This window comes from Macaca mulatta, chromosome 12 (genome assembly GCF_049350105.2).
Source record: "Macaca mulatta isolate MMU2019108-1 chromosome 12, T2T-MMU8v2.0, whole genome shotgun sequence".
In the NCBI taxonomy this organism is placed as follows: domain Eukaryota; kingdom Metazoa; phylum Chordata; class Mammalia; order Primates; family Cercopithecidae; genus Macaca; species Macaca mulatta.
Window position 1 is genome coordinate 73547839 of NC_133417.1, and position 20268 is coordinate 73568106.

The 20268-nt window shown below is 38.1% G+C and overlaps 2 protein-coding genes across 2 annotated transcripts in view; both read left to right on the forward strand.

The window, feature by feature from the left end:
- Window positions 1-20268, forward strand: part of CERS6 (ceramide synthase 6) — a 312767-nt gene that overhangs the window by 157439 nt on the left and 135060 nt on the right. The window contains 1 exon segment of the mRNA NM_001266123.2: window positions 16579-16636. Within this exon segment, the coding sequence (NP_001253052.1) occupies window positions 16579-16636 (58 nt within the window).
- NOSTRIN (nitric oxide synthase trafficking) overlaps window positions 1-20268 on the forward strand; it is a 312960-nt gene that overhangs the window by 67834 nt on the left and 224858 nt on the right. The window lies entirely within an intron of this gene.

The following is a 20268-nucleotide window of genomic DNA, read 5'->3' on the forward strand; positions in this document are numbered from 1 at the left end:
CCAGTTGTGCCAAATATTGCAGGATCAGGATACAAGACTTAACTAATATAGGACTTGGACTCAAAATATAAGAGTTCAAGAGAACTTAATGGTCTGATTGTTTCTCCAGAAGAGACACTTAAACTTGCCCAGGATCACCCTATGAGTATCATAGGTGTAAACACTGTTACTACAGTGTTTCCTGCTTGGCAACTTCATGATCTCATGTTCACCCATTGTTTCATGCTGCTCATTTTCTAAGTATAGCTTTACGGTCAATATATAATACCGTGTAATAGCTGCTAGGACCAGAAATCATGATGCTCGGTTCAAGTGGGCAGCTCAGTCTCACATGCTCCTAGTGAAAAAAGGGCCCTTGTTATTTAGAACATAAAGTGCTGCAGTATGAATATAGCTGATGTGTAACTCATAACTCTTCCAATCAGCATGCAGCTCATATGGCATCAGCCAGTCAGCTAAGAACTTCATTTTGTACGTTGTAACGGGGTTGGGTTTTGTGAAATGGCTTATTTTCTTATGCGGGAGTGCAAATTCACTGGCATTTATTGGAAAAATCTAAGACAGATTGTTAGGCTGATTATGGTCCCTTCTCTGAGTGAGGAAGGAGCAAGAGCATCTTCTCGAATAGAAAATACAAATTATTGGTCAGAAGTCTGTGCACCTACATTTGTTTTCAGTTGGATGGGAGATCCTTGACATATATGAATTTAACTTTCATACATATGTGCATACAAACGTATGTGTACATACACATATTTTCATAATATACATATGCATATGTGTGAACATATACATATACATAAACATCTGTGTCTACACATACAGGTATTTTCTTTACAAACAACTTAAAACTCCAGGAGATGAGGCATGATTTCTAAATGTCTGCATCGTGTGACTGGTATGTCAGGGCAATGAAAAGAGCCCAGCCTGCTTTCACAGTTGGGAGCCTGGTAGCCTGGGGCAAGTTCTCAGTCCTGCTTGCCCACTGCCTGGAAATAAACTTGGTGCTGTTGCTGAGGTGCATGGTGGGAGTGACAGCGGCCTTTTGGGTTGTGTGGAAGCTGAGTAATGCCTGTAATTGCTGGCTTTCCCCAGTTCCCTGACCAACCTGCATGACACAGCAGAGGCAGCCATAATCTTCCTGGGAACATAACTCCATTGACCTGGGAACCACATCCCCATCCCCCACAGCAGCTGCAGCAACTCCTGCCTAAGGAGAGTCTGAGCTCAGACATGCCTAGCCTTGCCCCCACCTGATGGTCCTTCCTGGCTCACTCTAGTAGCTGAAGACAAGAGGCATATACTCTTGGTAGTTCTAGGTCCCCCCCCCCGCACTGCCTGATCCTCCCTATACTACCATAGCTGATGCTGTCTTCAAAGCGCCACCTCCTGGTAGGAGGCCAATCAGCACAAAAATAGTTCATTAAACAACCAAAACTAAGGATCCTCACAGAGTCCATTTCACCTCCCTGCCACCTCCTCTGGCACTGGTATCCATAGCTGAGAGGTCTGCAGACAGTTCACATCATAGGACCCAGTGTAGACAACTCCCAGCACCAGCCCAGAGCCTGGTAGACCTGCTGGTTGGCTAGATCCACAAGAGAGAGGACAATCACTACAACTCGGCTCTCTGGAAGCCACATCCCTAGGAAAAGAGGGAGAGTACTACATCAAGGGAACACCTCATGGGACAAAAGAATCTGAACAGCAGCCTTGAACCCCAGACCTTCCCTCTGACATAGCCCACTCAAATGAGAAGGAACCAGAAAATCAATTCTGGTAATATGACAAAACAAGTTTCTTTAACAGCCCCCAAAAATCACACCAGCTCATCAGCAATGGATCCAAACCAAGAAGAAATCCCTGATTGACCTGAAAACGAATCCAGAAGGTCAGTTATTAAACTAATCAAGGAGGCACCCACGAAAGGTGAAGTCCAATTTAACGAAATAAAAAAATAATAATAGAAGAAATGAGGGAAGATATCTTTAGTGAATAAACAGCATAAATAAAATACAGTCAAAACTTTAGGAAATACTGGATGCACTAAGAGAAATGCAAAATGCTCTGAAAAGTCTCAGCAATAGAATCGAACAAGCAGAAGAAAGAGCTTCAGAGCTTGAAGACAAGGTTTTTGAATTAACACAATCCGACAGAGACAAAGAAAAAAGAATAAGAAGAAATGAGCAAAGCCTCCAAGAAGTCTGGAATTACATTAAATGACCAAACCAAAGAATAATTGGTGTTCCTGAGGAAGAAATCTAAAAGTTTGGAAAACATATTGGGGGGAATAATTGAGGAAGACTTCCTCGGCCTTGCCAGAGCCCTAGACATCCAAATACAAGAAGCACAAAGAACATCTGGGAAAAATAAACAGAATAAAAACAAAAATCACATGATCATCTCAATAGACCCAGAAAAGCATTTGACAAAATCCAACATGCCTTTGTGTTTAAAACCCTTAGCAAAATTGGAATTCAACAGGCATACCTCAATGTAAGAAAAGCCATCTATGATAAACCCACAGCCAAAATAATACTGAATGGGGAAAAGTTGAAAGCATTCCCTCTGAAAACTGGAACAAGACAAGGATGCCCACTTCACCACTTATCTTCAAACATAGTACTGGAATCCTAGCCAGAGCCATCAGACAAGAGAAAGAAATAAAAGGCATCCAAATCAGTAACAAGGAAGTCAAACTGTTGCTGTTTGCTGCTGATATGATTATATACCTGGAAAACCCTGAAGACTCCTCCAAAAAGCTCCTAAAACTGATAAAAAAATTCAGCAAAGCTTCTGGATACAAAATTAATGTACACAAATCAGTAACTCTCCTATACACCAACAGCGACCAAGTGGAGAATCAAATGAAGGACTCAACCCCTGTTACAATAGCTACAAAAAGAATAAAATATTTAGGAATATATCTAACCAAGAATGTGAAAGACCTCTACAAGGAGAACTGCAAAACATTGCTGAAATAAATCATAGATGACACAAACAAATGGAAACACATTTCATGCTCATGGATGGGTAGAATCAATATTGTGAAAATGACCATACTGCCAAAAGCAATCTACAAATTCAGTGAAATTTCCATTAAAATACTAAAATAATTCTTCACAGAACTAGATAAGTAATCCTAAAATGTATATGGAACCAAAAAAGAGCCCACATAGCCAAAGCAAGACTATGCAAAAGAACGAATCTGGAGACTTCAAACTATACTATAAGGCTATAGTCACCAAAACAGCATGATACTGGTATAAAAATAGACACACAGACTAGTGGAACAGAATAAAGAACCAGAAATAAAGCCTGGTTTATACTTACAGCCAACTTATCTTCAACAAAGGAAACAACAATGTAAAGTGGGGAAAGGACACCCTGTTCAACAAATAGTGCTGGGATAATTGGGAAGCCACATGTAGGAGAATGAAACTGGATCCTCATCTCTCATCTACAAAACTCAATTCAAAATGGATGAAGGACTTAAATTTAAGACCTGAAACTATAAAAATTCCAGAAGATAACATTGGAAAAACCCTTCTAGACATTGGCTTAAGCAAGGATTTCATGACCAAGAACCTAAAAGAACCAAAAACCTAAATGCAGAAAAAACAAGGAGAAATAGCTGGGACTTAACTAAAGAGCTTTTGCATGGCAAAAGGAACAGTCAGCAGAGTAAATAGAGCACCCACAGAGTGGGAGAAAATCTTTGCAATCTATACATCTGACAAAGGACTAATATCCAGAATCTAAAAAGAACTCAAATCAGCAAGAAAAAAAAAACAATCATTAATAGACAATTCTCAAAAGAAGATATACAAATGGCCAACAAACAGGAAAAAAAGCTCAACATCACTAATGATCAGGGAAACACAAATCAAAACCACAATGTGATACCACCTTACTCCTGCAAGAATGGCCATAATAAAATCAAAAAGTAATAGATGTTGAGATGGATGCAGTGAACAGGAAACACCTCTACACTGCTAGTGGAAATGTAAACTATTACAACCACTATGGTAAAGAACTAAAAGTAGAACCATTTGATCCAGCAGTCCCACTACTGGGTATCTACCCAGAGGAAAAGAAGTCATTATATGTAAAAGATACTTGCACACACGTTTATAGCTGCATAATTCACAATTGTGAAAATGTGGAACTAGCCCAAATGCCCATCAGTCAACAAGTGGACAGTTTCTTTATCCACTCGTTGATTGATGGGCATTTGGACTGGTTCCACATTCCATATATATAGTACATATATACACACACATATACACATATATATTTACATATATGATAGAATACCACTCAGCCATAAAAAGAAATGAAGTAATGACATTCACAGCAACCTGGATGAGATTGGAGACTATTATTCTAAGTGAAGTAACTCAGGAATGGAAAACCAAACATCGTATGTTCTCACTCATAAGTGGAAACTATGAGGCTACAAAGGCATAAGAATGGCACAATAGATTTTGGGGATTCAGAGAAAGAATGGGAAGAGGGTGAGGGATAAAAGATTACAAATTGGGTTCAGTGTCTACTGCTTGGGTGATGGGTGCAGCAAAGTCTCACAGATTACCACTAAAGAACTTGCACATGTAACCACATAACACCTATTCCCCCAAAAACCTATGGAAACAAACAAACAAAAAAAAGTAGAATGAGCCGCCTCAGCCAACTAGGATCCATTCCTGTTCGTCTTAATTTAATTTTTCCCTTCTCATCCCTAACAACCTTAATAATTAGGTATTTTAGTCCCCATTTTCAGATAAAGAAACTAAAGACATTTTACTCTATTGTTAATAGGTATGGATTTAGTAATAAGTGATGGATTCCACCTTATCCCTGTGAAAGTTCTATTACTCAGTCTCGTGTTTTGTTATGAGATGTGTAGTAGAGCCTGCAGCAGAAAACTGACACCAAACACAGTAATAGAGAAGGGCAAATTCACTTTTTTTTTTTTTTTTTTTTTTAAAGACAGGGCCTTGCTCTCTTGCCCAGGCTGGATTGCAGTGGTGTTGAGAGGTGACAATGTGCTAGCAGCCCTCACTCTCAGCGCCTCCTCAGCCTCCGGCCTCGGCGTCCACTCTGGCGGCGCTTGAGGAGCCCTTCAGCCTGCCAAGGCACCGTGGGAGCCCCTCTCTGGGCTGGCTGAGGCCGGCGCCTCCTCCCTCTGCTTGCCAGGAGGTGTTGTGGGGAGAGGCGCCAGCGGGAACCGGGGCTGCGCCCTGCGATCGCAGGCCAGTGCGACTTCTGGCAGGCGCCGGCTTGGGGGGCCCCGCACACGGAGCAGCCAGTGGCACCGCCAGCCCAGGGCAGTGAGGGGCTTAGCACCCGAGCCAGCAGCTGGGGAGGCTGTACCGGGTCCCTCAGCAGTGCTGGCCTGCAGGGGTTGCACTCAAATTCTCGCCAGGCCCTAGCTGCCTCCTTGCGGGGCAGGGCTGGGGATCTGCAGCCCGCTATATCTGAGCTCCTCCTCCTGCTGTGGGCTCCCCAGTGGCCTGAGCCTCCCCGACGGGAGCCACCCCCTGCTCCGTGGTGCCCAGTCCCATCTACAGCCCAAGGGCAGAGGCGTGCAGGCGCGGCTGGGGATTGTTGGGCAGCTGGGGACTGGCGGGCAGCTGGGCCTGCAGCCCTGGTGCAGAATCCACTGGGTGAAGCCAGCTGGGCTCCTGAACTGGATGGGGACTTGGAGAACTTTTATATCTAGCGGGAGGATAGTATGTGCACCAATCAGCACTCTGTGTCTAGCTCTGGGTTTGTAAATACACCAATCAGCACTCTGTGTCTAGCTCAGGGTTTGTGAATACACCAATGAGTACTCTGTATCTAGCTAACCTAGTGGGAACTGGGGCTGTGCCCCATGCTCGAGGGCCAGTGTGAGTTCCAGCCGGCATGGGCTTGGGGGGACCCCCGCACATGGCGTGGCTGGCCGGCACTGCTGGCCCAGGGCAGTGAGGGGCTTAGCACCTGGGCCGGCAGCTGCGGAGGTTGTGTGGGGTCCACCAGCAGTGGAGACTTGGAGGACTAGCACTCTGTGACTCTATGTCTAGCTCAAGGATTGTAAATGCACCAATCAGCACTCTCTGTCTAGCTCAAGGTTTGTGAACACACCAATTGGTACTCTGTATCTAGCTAACTTTGTATCTAGCTAACTAGCACTCTGTGACTCTGTGTCTAGCTCAAGGATTGTAAACGCACCAGTCAGCTCTCTGTCAAAACAGACCAATCAGCTCTCTGTAAAGTGGACCAATCAGCTCTCTGTAAAATGGACCAATGAGCAGGATGTGGGTGGGGCCAGATAAGGAAATAAAAGCAGGCTGCCGGAGCCAGCAGTGACAACCTGCTTGGGTCACCTTCCACACGGTGGAAGCTTTGTTCTTTTGCTCTTTGTAGTGAATCTTGCTGCTGCTTGCTTGGTCCACGCTGGTGTTGGTGTTGTGAATTATTAACATTCACCGTGAAGGTCTACAACTTCACTCCTGAAGCCAATGAGCATGAACCCACTGGGAAGAAGGAACAACTCCAGACGCACTACCTTTCAAAGCTGTAATACTCACCACGAAGGTCTGCAGCTTCACTCCTGACAGGGAGACCACAAACCCACCAGAAGGAAGAAGTTCCAGACACATCTGAGCATCTGAAGGAACAAACTCCAGACACACCATCTTTAAGAACTGTAACACTCACCGCGAGGGTCCATAGCTTCATTCTTGAAGTCAGTGACACCAAGAACCCACTAATTCTAGACACAGTGTGATCACAGCTCACTGCAGCCTTGACCAGCTGTACTCAAGTGATCCACCCACCGCAGCCTCCCCAGTAGCTGGGAATACAAGCTCGTGTCACCAAGCCCGGCTAATTTTTGTATTTTTTGCAGAGATGGTGTCTCAGTATGTTGCCCAGGCTAGTCTTGAACTCCTGGGCTCAAGCCATCTGCCCAGCTGGGGAAATTCACTTCTTAAAATCAAATGTACATGCATTTTGAAAAGTTAAGAACTTTGGCTTTAGTTTTCTCTTTTCCTTAGCAATTCGCAGTATCAGTGCTGAAGAAGTGACTTTTTGTCTTCAATATGCTTTCAGACAAGAAAAAAATTACATAGAGGCTTGATGTTCAAGGGACACATGACATTAGTTTGACTCTAAATAATAATAAATCCTTGGCTACTTTTGTTTGAACCACACACTAAAGAATTGTGACCTTTGCCAGTGCATGCTCCAAAGTCATATTGACTGAATTTAATTTTGGCCACAAGAGATCAATATTTTATTCCCTTTTTTATCCTTACACTAGACAATGGTTAGTTGGAAAATTCTTGCTTGTTCTGATTCCCACAAATTATGGTCATTCAAATGAGTGTAAATAGACTTTAAGCTGACAATTATAAGATTAGTGTATATTCAGGGGAATTCTAGAAGTAACGAGAGGTATTTTATAGGTAGAATTTCACCTAATAGAATGACATTGAATTTTTTGCAGATGTATTTCAAATAGATTGTAGGGACTAGGACTGATGTTGGGAAGACTAATGGGAAAGGACAGATACCAGTGGTGCTGAATTCTACCTTGATGGGTGCTTGACAAGGGTACTCAACTTGGAGAGAAAAGAATGGGTCCCAATAAAGAACAATATGGGCTAGCTGTTAATGGAGCCTATGACCAAATCACTAAAAAACGAAATCAAAGTTAAATGTGTGAAATAGAACATAGTGGATTTAGAATTATATATGCATACAATAGCTGATACACTTCCAATTGCAATTTTAGCCCTGAAAACATGAATACAATGACAGGAAAACAGGAAAAGTAATTACAATGCTTAGAAAAGGATGGTTGAATGATGGCATAAAGAACAAGTCATATGACATTTCTAAGTGTGAGAAGGAAAAGACATAGTCATTTAATACTTTCTGAATGAGCGTAATTCTTGTGTACAGAATCTTTTAATAATGAAATATTTTATAATACAGAGAAAATGTAACAAGCACAGAGCCTAATATAATAAAAACCCACCCAGTTATATTTGATGCTGTTTTGAAGGATGGAAATATTACCGAATCAGCTAAAGCTCCCCTTATGCCCCAGGAATGTCCAATCTTTTGGCTTCCCTGGGCCACACTGAAAGAAGAATTGTCTTGAGCCACACATAAAATACACTAACAATAAGGATGGTCATTGAGCTAACAAAAAATCACGAAAAATCTAACACTGTTTTAGGAATGTTTACAAATTTATGTTGGGCCACATTCAAAGCCATCCTGGGCTGCATGTGGCCTGCAGGCTGTGGTTTGGACCAGCTTGCTGTATACCTTCTCTGTTCTTTACTCTTCAAAAGTAATGTCTATCCTGAATTTGATGTTTTTATTTTCTTTTGTTTTTACTACATATATGTGTGTTTTTATATATGCATATATATGAGAGACATATAGCATTCCTTTGCAAATCATCAGACTTTCCATAAGTGCCTAATATATTTTTTGAATCAATGATTTAATGACTCTTCTGCCCAAATTAAGTTCACCTTTGACTGGAGAATGAAAAGTGAATAGGTGAATGGGTGTGACTTACCTCCAACCTTAAGGACTTTGCAGTGATAATTCTGTTCCTTTTCAAACAGAAAGAGCTGAGCCTTAAGCAAATGAAGAAAATTATTTGGAGTTACAGTTAATTATTGATGGAGGTGAAAATTGTTTCAGGAAATGTTTGTCTTAAAGCAAGAACTGAAGTCTGCATAACCTGTCCATCGGATGAGTAACATCTTTTCCCCTAGCTATCCTATTTCCTTGGGCGTTAGTTTCTTTAAACTAATGAAAGCTTGAAAGCTACTCTAGAAATTTAGATTTTATGTCAGAATTTCCAAAAAGGAATCTTTCATCTCACCTTTATTTTGTTGTTTAAGACATATGGGATGTTTTTCAAACTACAGTCAATTTGCTTCCTCCCTAGTTGATGAACATCTCCATTGAACTCAAGTAATAAAGTCAGTGTCTCAGTAACAGCTTGAAAAGGAGACTACTGACCTAAAAATCATGTGACAACTTTTTAACCATGTTTACAGATGAAACCAGTCAGTTAACCAAGAGTTCAAGCCAATTCCTCAACTTCAGAATATGGTGTCAGTTGAACTCATGGAAACAGTAGAATAGTGATTACCAGGGATAGGGTTGGGGGAAAGAGGGAGATATTGGTTGAAAGATAACAAACTTTCAGTTGTAAGATAAATACATTCCAGGGATCTATTATATAGCATGGTGAGGTGACGCAGGTTTAAAACTAACTAGATTATGGGAATCATTTTGCAATGTATCTGTGTATGAATTATCATGTTGTACACCTTCACGTCATACAATTTTTCTCTTTCAGTTATACCTCAGTAAAGCAGGAAAAAAATGCCGTGTTTAGACACTTTGGCTAAAAGCCCATGGGACAAGAAAGAATTTTGTATCTGAATCATTAGCGTGCTTGAATATGTCTGATGGCTTTGTTTGACTTATTAAATGCAAAATAATTGAAGGACCTTATTTTGTTCCACAAATCAAAAATTTACCAATCTACCCAAACAAACAAAGGCTGAAGCTGGTGACTTTTAAGAACTTGAGATGTCAGTTTAATCTGTAAAATGTGATGTTTATACACTAAAGAGCACTATACTACCTTCTCAGAAAATAGGCAGTATATCAGGTATCTGAGTCTTTTTCTGACACTTGTGGCACAGTTATCCATTTCTAGTCTTGACTTTAAGGTCACAGGACCCCAAAATGTTGATGGAGACCTGGTGTGAAAAATGGGGACACCTGTTTTCTTTCACAAAGTTAAATTGTTAAATGTAGAAAAGTTTACAATTCCATGGGTCCTCCATTTGTAGAATAAGGTCATAGATGGGCTCTTAGGGACCCTGCCTAGCTGTTAAAAACAATGTCTGCTTCAAGAAAATTTAAGAATGCAGGATTAGATGCCTCTGATTTATGTGGACAGAAATGTACTGATGTTCCTATAAAACACCTGTAAGACCGAATTGTTGCATTCAGTGAACTGTTTTTCTGCTAGTATACATTCATGACACCAACTCTGAAAAGGATTTTAGCTAAGTCATTTCACATTGAGTGTGTGCTTTATAATAGAGAAATGAAGAGTAGACAAAGTCTTATTTGCCCTCCTACCTTAGAATAGAAAAGGAGCTGAAACAGAGATGGTAGCAGCAGAGTAATGGTATTTATAGTAAAAATAAGATTTTAATGTATGTGTTAAAATTTTCAATATTTCGTAGTAAAAATCATGATCTCTGGAGTAAAATTGCTTGGATTTGAATCCCAAATTCACCATGTACTTTGGCAAGTAATTTAAACTTGCCATCTTATAGTACGATGGGAATGATAGTGACACAATGTATCTATCCCATAGGGTTCTTACAAAATGTAAGTGAGTTAATATATGTAAGACTCTTGTGATGGTATCAGGTATAAAGTAAGTACCCATGAAATGCCAGCTTTTACTGTTTTGTAAAAATAGGTGATCGCCCCCCAAGAGAACCTTCTATAAGTAAAAGGACTTCACAAAGATGACTATTTCTATCAAACTTGAATCCACAATTACTTCATGTCAAAACTTTGTGGAAGTGAATGTGTCACATATAATACAGAAACCTCATTGGAAGGTTTTTATAATTCCATTGTACTTGACAGGAAAACTGATAAAAATGAGTGCAATATCGTATCTCAGGAAAGTCATCAGCTGTGAGTTTTGAGTGGAAAAATAGACACTTAATCTACTTTGTTCTTAGAGGTAAAGTGATTTATGTATTTTAAAGTAACACTAGATTGAAGTCTATATTTGTTCCTAAATATATTCTGCTCATTTATCCAACTATATAAGTTCGCTTCATTTGTAGTAATTTGTAAGATACAGCACAATGATTTATATTATGTTAAATTTTATGAAAGAAAAATTTTAATGTCATAGGTATAAGCTATACTTCACCTGTCTTCATGGATTTGATAATAAATGAGTTAATCTTTTTATTTAGATGATGGAAAAGCTGAAATGAGAAATGTCTCAATTAATAAAATCAATTTCAGAATCAAAAGAACCATATACTGATTTTTTGGTGCTCTAGCAATGTATCTTAGTTTTATATACAATAACAGTATTTTTCATTAGCTAGACCATTCCAGAGTTGACTATCATTTTATTCCAAATTTTTATTAGATTGATTGATCACTTTAAAAATTGGATTGGCAATATTTGTCATCTCTCTCCCCTTTTTTATTCATACTTGCACCGTTCCTGGAAGTAGTTGATAAATTATTTGACCTATTGTGGTTTAAATATACTTAAAAGTCGGTAAATGAAAGGAGCACTGATACCCTTAATAAAAATTCAGTTGTCAATTTAGGAACTGTTCTTTGCAAGCCACTGTTTGTGGTCAGAAATGCAAAGATAAATAAAACTCAGTCTTACTCTACTTGGAACTCACAAGCAATTCAAAGGCTTGTGGCTATAATCAAAGAGAAGGAAAGGAGGTAAAGAACAAGTCAGAATTACAGTGTTTTCCATGTTGCAGCATCCAGAAAAGGTGGCTTTATGGAACAACTAGAATTTGACATAAATCCTGAAGGAGCCACAGTGGCTCAGCAGGTAGAGAGAGATGAGTGAGTAGGACAGAGAAAAACTCTCTGGGTAATGATTGTCAATAAGCTTAATATTATTTTAGCTACCCTGGTATTGAAAAGAAGCGTCTTTTCAGTCCTCTTCTATCCCCAGATTTGCAAGCAGTCAGTTGCCGTTCCTCAGGGTAGAGACTATTCCCAATTACACAGCACCCACTAATATCCACCAGGTTAGAAACATCATTTTAGCTGAATACATTGTCTTCAATTTTTAGGTATAAAATCAGGAAGAAGTAGCCTAGCTTAATGGTTAAGAGTTTGGATGCTGGAACCAAACAGCCTAATTTCCAATCCCGACTTTCTCTCTTACTAGCTGTGTGGCCTTCAGCAAGTAATTAAACCCACTCTGTGCTCATTTCCTCATCAGGGGGAAAAAAAAAATAAAGATGTTGATAATAGTGCCTACCTTGTTGTGTGGAACAGTTTCATTAAATGACTTCCTATTTGTAAAGGGCATAGAAGAACTTAGGGGATAGAGGAAGTACTATGTTACAGTTGTAAATCAAATGGCCCTCGTATTCCGGCCCTGGTCTTCCTAGAACATGTGCTGAGTTGCGAAGGGTGGTGGGGGGTGGTGGCTGCTCCGGATGATTCCCCTGCTTCTCCTGCCTCTGTAGTTTACAATCCCTTGCCTTTTGGGTGACGCCTGGCAACAAGACCTGGGACCTCAATGCTCTGGTTTCCTGCTTCAAATGCACATTTTAGTAGTCTTGATTTTAACAAAGAGCCCTGTTCAACCTTGTTGTGTAAGGACAATAAACCAGATTCAGTGGGTGGTAGTTTTTACTAGCTTCCTATTCTAATTTTCAGGTTTGAAAGATATAAAAGGCTTCCATATCCAAGGAAATGTAGTGGAACACATTGACGTCTTTAGGCAAAGCAGTATGCTTTAATTCTGTAGAATTTGAGACAGGGCTTTAGAGTCACTGGTAGGTTTGTGTCCCAGTTTTTCCACTTACCAAGTGTCTGGCTTTGGACAGGCTAATCCCTAGGCTTCTTTTTCCAGTACTGGTCTTACAAAGTTGTTTCCTTATTTGGAGTCTTTCTGGGAATTGGTGGTCCTTCCGAGCATCCTCCACAGATAGTTTAGAATTCAACTTCTGGTTCCACTAGCTAAGCTAACGTTCCTGCCCTGCAGCTTTCCAGGCCCCGAAACAGGGTGGTTGTCCTCACTCCAGTTTTGTGTCCCTGGGAGTTTATGCTTTGCTAAACATAATCCCTCTTTTGCCCGTTTAGTGCATTCACAAAGACACAGAGGTAAATTTATGTGTTTAATTTACCTTGTTTAACCAAGAGTAATCTTTAAATTTTTAAAGAAATAGGCTTAGTCTATTTCTGTTATCAAAAGAAGTCTTGAAATGTTCCTGTAAGAATGAATTTAATGCTTCATTTCCTTGTTTTCATTAATCGAAGAATTCATCCCTTGATTATTATTGCTAAATATTTTGTATTAAACTAGCCCTTAAAAACAGCATTTAATTTGGCGATGAAGTTTAGGGCAATGGTTTATGTTGCTAACCATAGTCTTTTCATGCTGGAATTCTACTTTTTGAAATCTTATTTTTTATTTGTATATTGCTGGGTCAGAATAGGCTGTAGTAATTTTTTCATAAAGGTTAATGAATAATGTATTTTCAGAGCCTCTGAATATATGAGAATACTTTTCATATATTCCTCTGCAAATGAGAGGCAGTTTGCCTGGCAATAGCTTTCTTTGACTGAGTCTCCCCTTTCTTTTGGCACTTAATAATACAGCAGAGTTGTAAGACCAACTGGATATTTGTTCCTTTGATGGTGATTTGTTTTCCTTTGATTTATGTGTGTCGACTTGTTGTTTTTATGCTTGAACACTGAAGAACTTTTTTTTTTTTTATTTTAAACCTAGGATTCAACATTTTTGTCAGAAATTGCTTTGAATTGATATTGTTTGGAATGCAATTTACTTGTCTGTCTTTTTTTTCAGTTCACATTTTTTTAGTCTTTTTGCCTTTGAGTATTACTTCCATTTCAGTTCTTGTATTTCCTCAGAAACAATTGTAATTAGATTTATTTTCTAGTCTTCCAGATCTAGGATCTTTTTTCATCTTTGGTTCTTTTCTCTGACCTTACGGGGATATTTACCCTCTATGTAAATGACTTAATTTTATACCATATGTATCTACGTTCCTCCCCTCCAGTGGATAATAATGCTGCACTTCATTTTTCAGACTCTGTGCAATGCTTCTTTATTCCACCTATAACTTACCCAGCAGTCTTTTATTGACTTACAACTTTCTCTTTTGTTTCAAGGGATCGTATCTTGTGTTATATTGGCAATGCCTAAAACTTTCCTAAAAATTACTAATGATTCCTCTAGGAAGTCATTTTTAGGAGACTGTTCTTCCTTTGAATCTTTAACATGCCCTTTTCTTTCCACATTTATTACTACTTAGTAGAACTATGCTGATATCAAGCTGTTATTTTCATTCCCAAATTTAGAGATATTCATCTAGACCTGCTAACAGAGGGGATGTGTGGATTGCTCTCAGCCCCACTCTCTCTCCTCCTGTTTTGTTAGTCAAAGTCCTCTTTTAGATCTCTGACCTTGTAGCAGGTTGATGTCTATAGAGTCGGACCCATTTTCAGTGAAAGTTTCATATAAAGCAGCTATCTCCAATGCCTTGTTCTTTGTTGCTTTATATATGGATTATGTAAGGACGCCAACTTCCAGAATGCAATACCTTCATAGGTCATCTTGTCCCTAAATCTGCCTTTCTGTCGCTGAAACTGCCAGGTTTCACAGTGCATCTCCTTCTTCCAGTTGGCTTTTGAAAGTAGCCATCACTAACATATGGGGTGGGGGATTCTCTTGCTGCCTCAAGAAATGTACACAATCATTTGTGGCAAAGGGCAACGTTTCCGACTGACACAGATTTTTGCATTTCTATGCAAGATGGCAGAAAGTGGAGACAGGGTGATATGCAGATGAAGATTTCCCTGCTTCCTTCACGGCTTGTGACTTTTCACTGCTAATCACATTTTTTACATCTAATTTCATTCTTTTTCTGTTATAAGAATTCTTCACTGCTTCTAGCAGTAGGTTGAAGGTCATATCTTCCTTTTCATGGTTGCATGACGTTTGTTATTTATCTCTTTTACAGGTATCTTAGTAGAAGCGTGGGAGGGACTATATCAGGGACTGGTAGCTAGCATTTAAAACTATAACATATGAAACTCTACAACTTAAAGAAGTACTTTTTCAAGTTGCAAGATGCTTGGAAATTTTGCTTTCTGCAGATATTTTGTGGAAATAAACTCTGCCTTGTAAATATTCATCACAAGTTGCTATTCAAATGATGGAGGCATCAGTACTCCTATAATAGAATCTATGTGTTATGAAAACTGGGTCATTTTAGTGATGAAATAAAATGTAGATACATAAGTGATGGTAGGAATTCCAATGACTTCTGTAAAACTTTTTTATACATAAAAACTGCCTGATCACTACCTACTAACAAGGGTCTTAGACTTGAAACAGCTGTTATAAATAATTTAATCTCAGAGTTGCAAATTAATTTGCCTCCAGGGGCCAGACAAGGCAAATGCGTGAAGTAGGCTAGTTCCATACAAGAAGGATTGGGAGGGACGAGAGAGAAGTAGAGATAATACTTGTGCTACCAAATCCTTAAGGCATCCTTATAGCACAAACCCACTCTCCCATTATAGAGATGGAACTGAGATCAAAGGATATTAACAGATTTGCCCAAAATTAGTTGAGTCTGTCTTGACCAGAACTGGGTACATAATTTGCAGAATCCAATGCGAAATAAGATGCTGGGTCCCTTGTTCAACAACTGTTAAGAATTTCAAGATGGTAACACCAAATCATTAAATCAAGCATGAAGTCTTATGTGACTGCCTAAGTCACACACCCGTGAAGACATCGCTGGTTTTAATTTTTGATCTAGAATTTGTACAACCAACAGAAACTTGTTATCACTCTCACCCACAACCACTGAGAGATTGTTAATGGAGATGGAGTTAAAATTAAGTTCTTGACTTTCATACTACAATAAGTTAATTGTCTTCACTCACAAGATAACTTTTTTAAATGACATCAGGAATGCCATTTAGTGACATCCAGCCAGCTTTTAAAGGCATACTCAGAAGTACAAGAAATAAAATTGGGAATTTAGTACTAGAGTAAGAGTTTTTTTGTAATAAGTATACACACACACACACACACACACACACACACACGTATATATCTTATATTTTAAAAGACTTAAAACATTTCCATCATTTAAAATCAAAAGAAAACTTAAAAATTTTTCTTCATTAAAAGTGAAAGTCGTAACTAGACCGTAAGTTTGGCATGGTATAAGATTGTCATTTATAGTTGTAATTTGATTTTTTTAGATTCTATATGCCTTCCTTTAGCAACATCCAAAAAGATGTTAATATAGTTGTTAAAAGACAAAGTGAAATTCTTACCTAATTTTAAAATATTCAGTCTTTTAAAACAAATATGAACTTCATTTAACTCAAGTTGTTGGTTTTGAATTATTTGTCTGATTCAGATATTATACCTTCATGTTATTGAATCATATCCCTTCATGAGTGATAAACAAGAAGAAGTTCACATGTTGGAGAATGAGAAGATGAGCAATTGGGCAAATATTGCAGTTAACAATGAAAAAATTAAGTTATCAATATAATACTCAAAATATTTTCTGTAAGCCATGTATACCAGTGTATGGCTTCAGCTAGCACTGAAATTGCTCATTAAGTTTAATTCCTAGTTGAGGGAGGGGGACAAATTTAATTTAATGAACTTTTTCCCCTCCTTTACATGTTTCAGTATATGCTGCAAATATATAAACTGAATGTCACAGAATTTTTTTTAACCTTCTACAGGTGGAGATTTTCATTTTACCTTTATGTATTTACCTACGGAGTGAGATTCCTGAAAAAGGTAGGATCTCTCAAAATATTTTACATAATTCTTATATAAGTGTATGTCTGTATCTCAGTTTTTTTTAACATATGACTGTAATAATATTTTAGATCATCATAACAGGTTTCCTAAGAATTATTTGTGCATTTTCATTTGACTTACAAAAATATTTTGGATGTTGCTAGGTCCCATATTCACTCCAGTGCGTTATTCATTACTTTTCAGGCATTAGGAAGCTTATAAAATCCATCTGATGTTTTGAAAGAAGTTAGAGTTTCTACATCACACAATTTGAAAACATGAATTGTTGCAGCAAGTATTACCACTGTACTCTTCACCAGTAGAAATAACTATATATAATATAGTATGTACGTTATATATACTATATAATTATTATATAGTATGTATTATAATATATATAATTTTATATAATATATAATTATTATATAGTATATATTGTAATATATACTATATAATAATATTATATTATATAATTATATGATATAGTATAAATGTTATAATATATAATATAATTATAATTATATATTATGATATAATTATATGATATAATATATATTATATGATATATTATAATATATAATCTCTCTCTCTCTCTCTCTCTCTCTCTCTCTCTCTCGCTCGCATAGTTACTAACAGGGCAGCACTAACTGCTGGTGAAAAATTTCATTTCTTTCATAGATTGTTTCCCCTGCTATTGATTTTACTATAATCCTGCATGAACTGAGGGACCGAAATCTGTGAAAGTAATGCCTTGTGGCTGCTATAGTCTTTTTCCAGGTTATTTCAATTCTTACTGGAACTACTATTGGGTTAGACTCGTTAAATAAAACCCTGTGAAGACCTATCTTCTCATAGTCGTATACATGTTAACAATAGTGGTTTGGCATAACGTGGGGAATTATTTTTAAAAGTTCTCTATAGTATTAGCCTCCAAAGTGATATCAGTGTTATCTTTATTTATTACAGAATTTTTGTTAAAATTGGGAATGCACCAAATGTCATGCCTTATTAATCTTGTAAATATTGACATGGAAATTTTAAATACATTTAAAAAAAAGATTTTAAAATCTGGGTTATCAAATATTGTCTGCCTGCGGTGAATTCTATTATAAATAGTGGTTGTTTCCCATTATCATATTTTTTTAGAGGATTGTTTTTTACTTGTAGTCTTCTCCTTTGGTAATTGCACTTATTTTCACTTAATAAGACCATATGGCCCAGAGGCCATTTGAATTTATTTAAAAGGATGAGTTTTACTCTGTGGGGTTTCTGTGTATGAAGAAATTCTCAACTGGAGTAAATTAACATGGTTTAAACGGCTTATTTTGGAATTCTGTTCTAGTTTTCAGATTTACTTATCTAGAAAAAATAGAATGGCTGTAGAGCTTTTGTGCTTATAACTTTACTACCTTGGAAGAGGAAATGGCTTTGGATGGAATTTCAGCTGATGTGGAGGAGGTGTGCTTCATGGGAAGGTCAAGTTGTTAACTAAGGTCAAGGTTCAGAATTCATGCCTGGTTCTGTTGGTGAGGGGCTTTGTTGGTGAGAAAGGAAAGAGAGTATGAGCACGTTTTTGCCCTTTACTTTTAGGCCTGCTGGATATAGCCTCTTTAGCTCTCATATGGCAATGTGGTTATCTGTCATCAGAACAGGAAACACTTTGACACTTCGCTCTGGTTCACTCTGTCCCTAAACAAACAGAATGGAATGAGAATAATTTTTATCCACCAGTCCTCAGTGAGTTTGCACAAGGCAGTAAGAGGAACTGTCAGTAGATTGTTACCTTGGAAATTATTTTTTCTTAAACTAGATCAGTTTTATGCCAATTTCCTTTCAACTGCCTCTGGTTATAACAAATGCTTTTTTTTTTTTTTTTTTTTTTTTTTTTTAAAGTAAAAAGGAAGGGAAAGAACTAGACATTGTTCTTCTTGTTGAATTAATTTGTGTGGGAATTTCTTTCTTTAATTCCATCCAAGCAGCACTCAATTTTCGATGAGCTGTGTGGTTTAGTCTTAATCATAATGTGAAGTAGAAATGCATACATAGAATTCATCTGACTGAAATAGCTTTGGAGGACTTCATAAGCCATCTTGTCCAACCCTCTCATTTCACAGCTGAGGAAGCAGAAATCCAGAAGAGGGTAGGTAGCATTCGGAAGGTCACACAGTTTATTAAAGGCTGAACCTGACAAGAAACACATGCTCCTCCTTCTTATTCCAGAGCTCTCTCCGGTTGGTGAGCCCGCCCTAACCGCCCTGACCTCAGCATGATTTCCAAGTGACTTCCTTCTTTGGGTAGCAGACTTGACCTAGCCGAATCATTTTTGCTTATTTATAGAACTTTAAATACTTCTTTTAATGCACGTTTTAAAAATATTTGTATTAATTTTCTTGGAATGGACAATATATTTGCCCATCTAAACTGAGAGAAAAAAATTAGGGATGCAGCATCAGAAATAATCAAAACACGGTAATTCAAATTTGTATAATGCCTTAAATTTTAGAAAATAAGCACATAGTTCTATCCATACAGCATAAATTTGTCTTTGTGTTCAGATTCTTCCAAAAAGTACAGTAGGAAAATTCTCATAATACCAGCATAGTGGATCCATTTTAAGAGGTGAGAGGCTACTTACTTCTAGAATCAAAAATGTGAATTATTACATGTGCTGTTAGAAAAATCCCTGATAGCTTGCACTGATCGATTTTCTTCTGTCTTTAGGTCAGATGAGCCTGTTGTGTCTCATTTTCTACGGTGGTTTAGTAAGCACCCATTCTACCCTAAAAAGTAGGGAAGTAGATACTACAGAACAACCTTACAGACATGTTAGTGAACTATTCAGTAAAGTTACTGCTGTGTTGGTAGGAAATACTTAAGCAGTTGAAAGTAAGCCTGACTTAATATAGTCTGCGTCTATAATTGCTGTATATAAGAGAGTCTGCTCATAATTATAACTGGCAAAGTCAAATACTTTTGTTAAGGAAGACCTAGAAATACTTAAGGTGTTCTGAAGTCCTAGCAGACAATGTACACATACAAATTAACACATTTTCCTAGGTTCTATTTTTTCTTATAAACTACATGTCTGACCATGTGGAGTTTTGTTTGTTTGTTTGTTTGTTTGAGATGGAGTCTCACTCTGCTGCCCAGGCTGGAGTGCAGTGATGCGATCTTGGCCCACTGCAACCTCCCCTTCGTGGGTTCAAGCGATTCTTGTGCCTCAACCTCCCAAGTAGCTGGAATTACATGTGTGTGCCACCATGACAGGCTAATTTTTGTATTTTTAGTAGAGATGGGGTTTCCCCATGTTGGCCAGGCTGGTCTCGAACTCCTGACCTCAGGTGATCCGCCTGCCTCAGCCTCCCAAAGTGCTGGGATTATAGGTGTGAGCCACTGCGCCCAACCCATGTGGTACATTTTGTACACTATTCATTTTGCACACATGCATGTATGTAAAAGAAAAGTTACTCAAGATATACCTAAGTCTAATTTCAATATCAGTCAGGGGTCCATTGGAGATAGAAACCACAGAAGTTAATTTTAGGAGTGACTGTAATATAAAGAATCATTAACATAAAGAATCATTAACCAGAGGGAACCATCAAGACTGTGTTACTCAAAGTAAATTG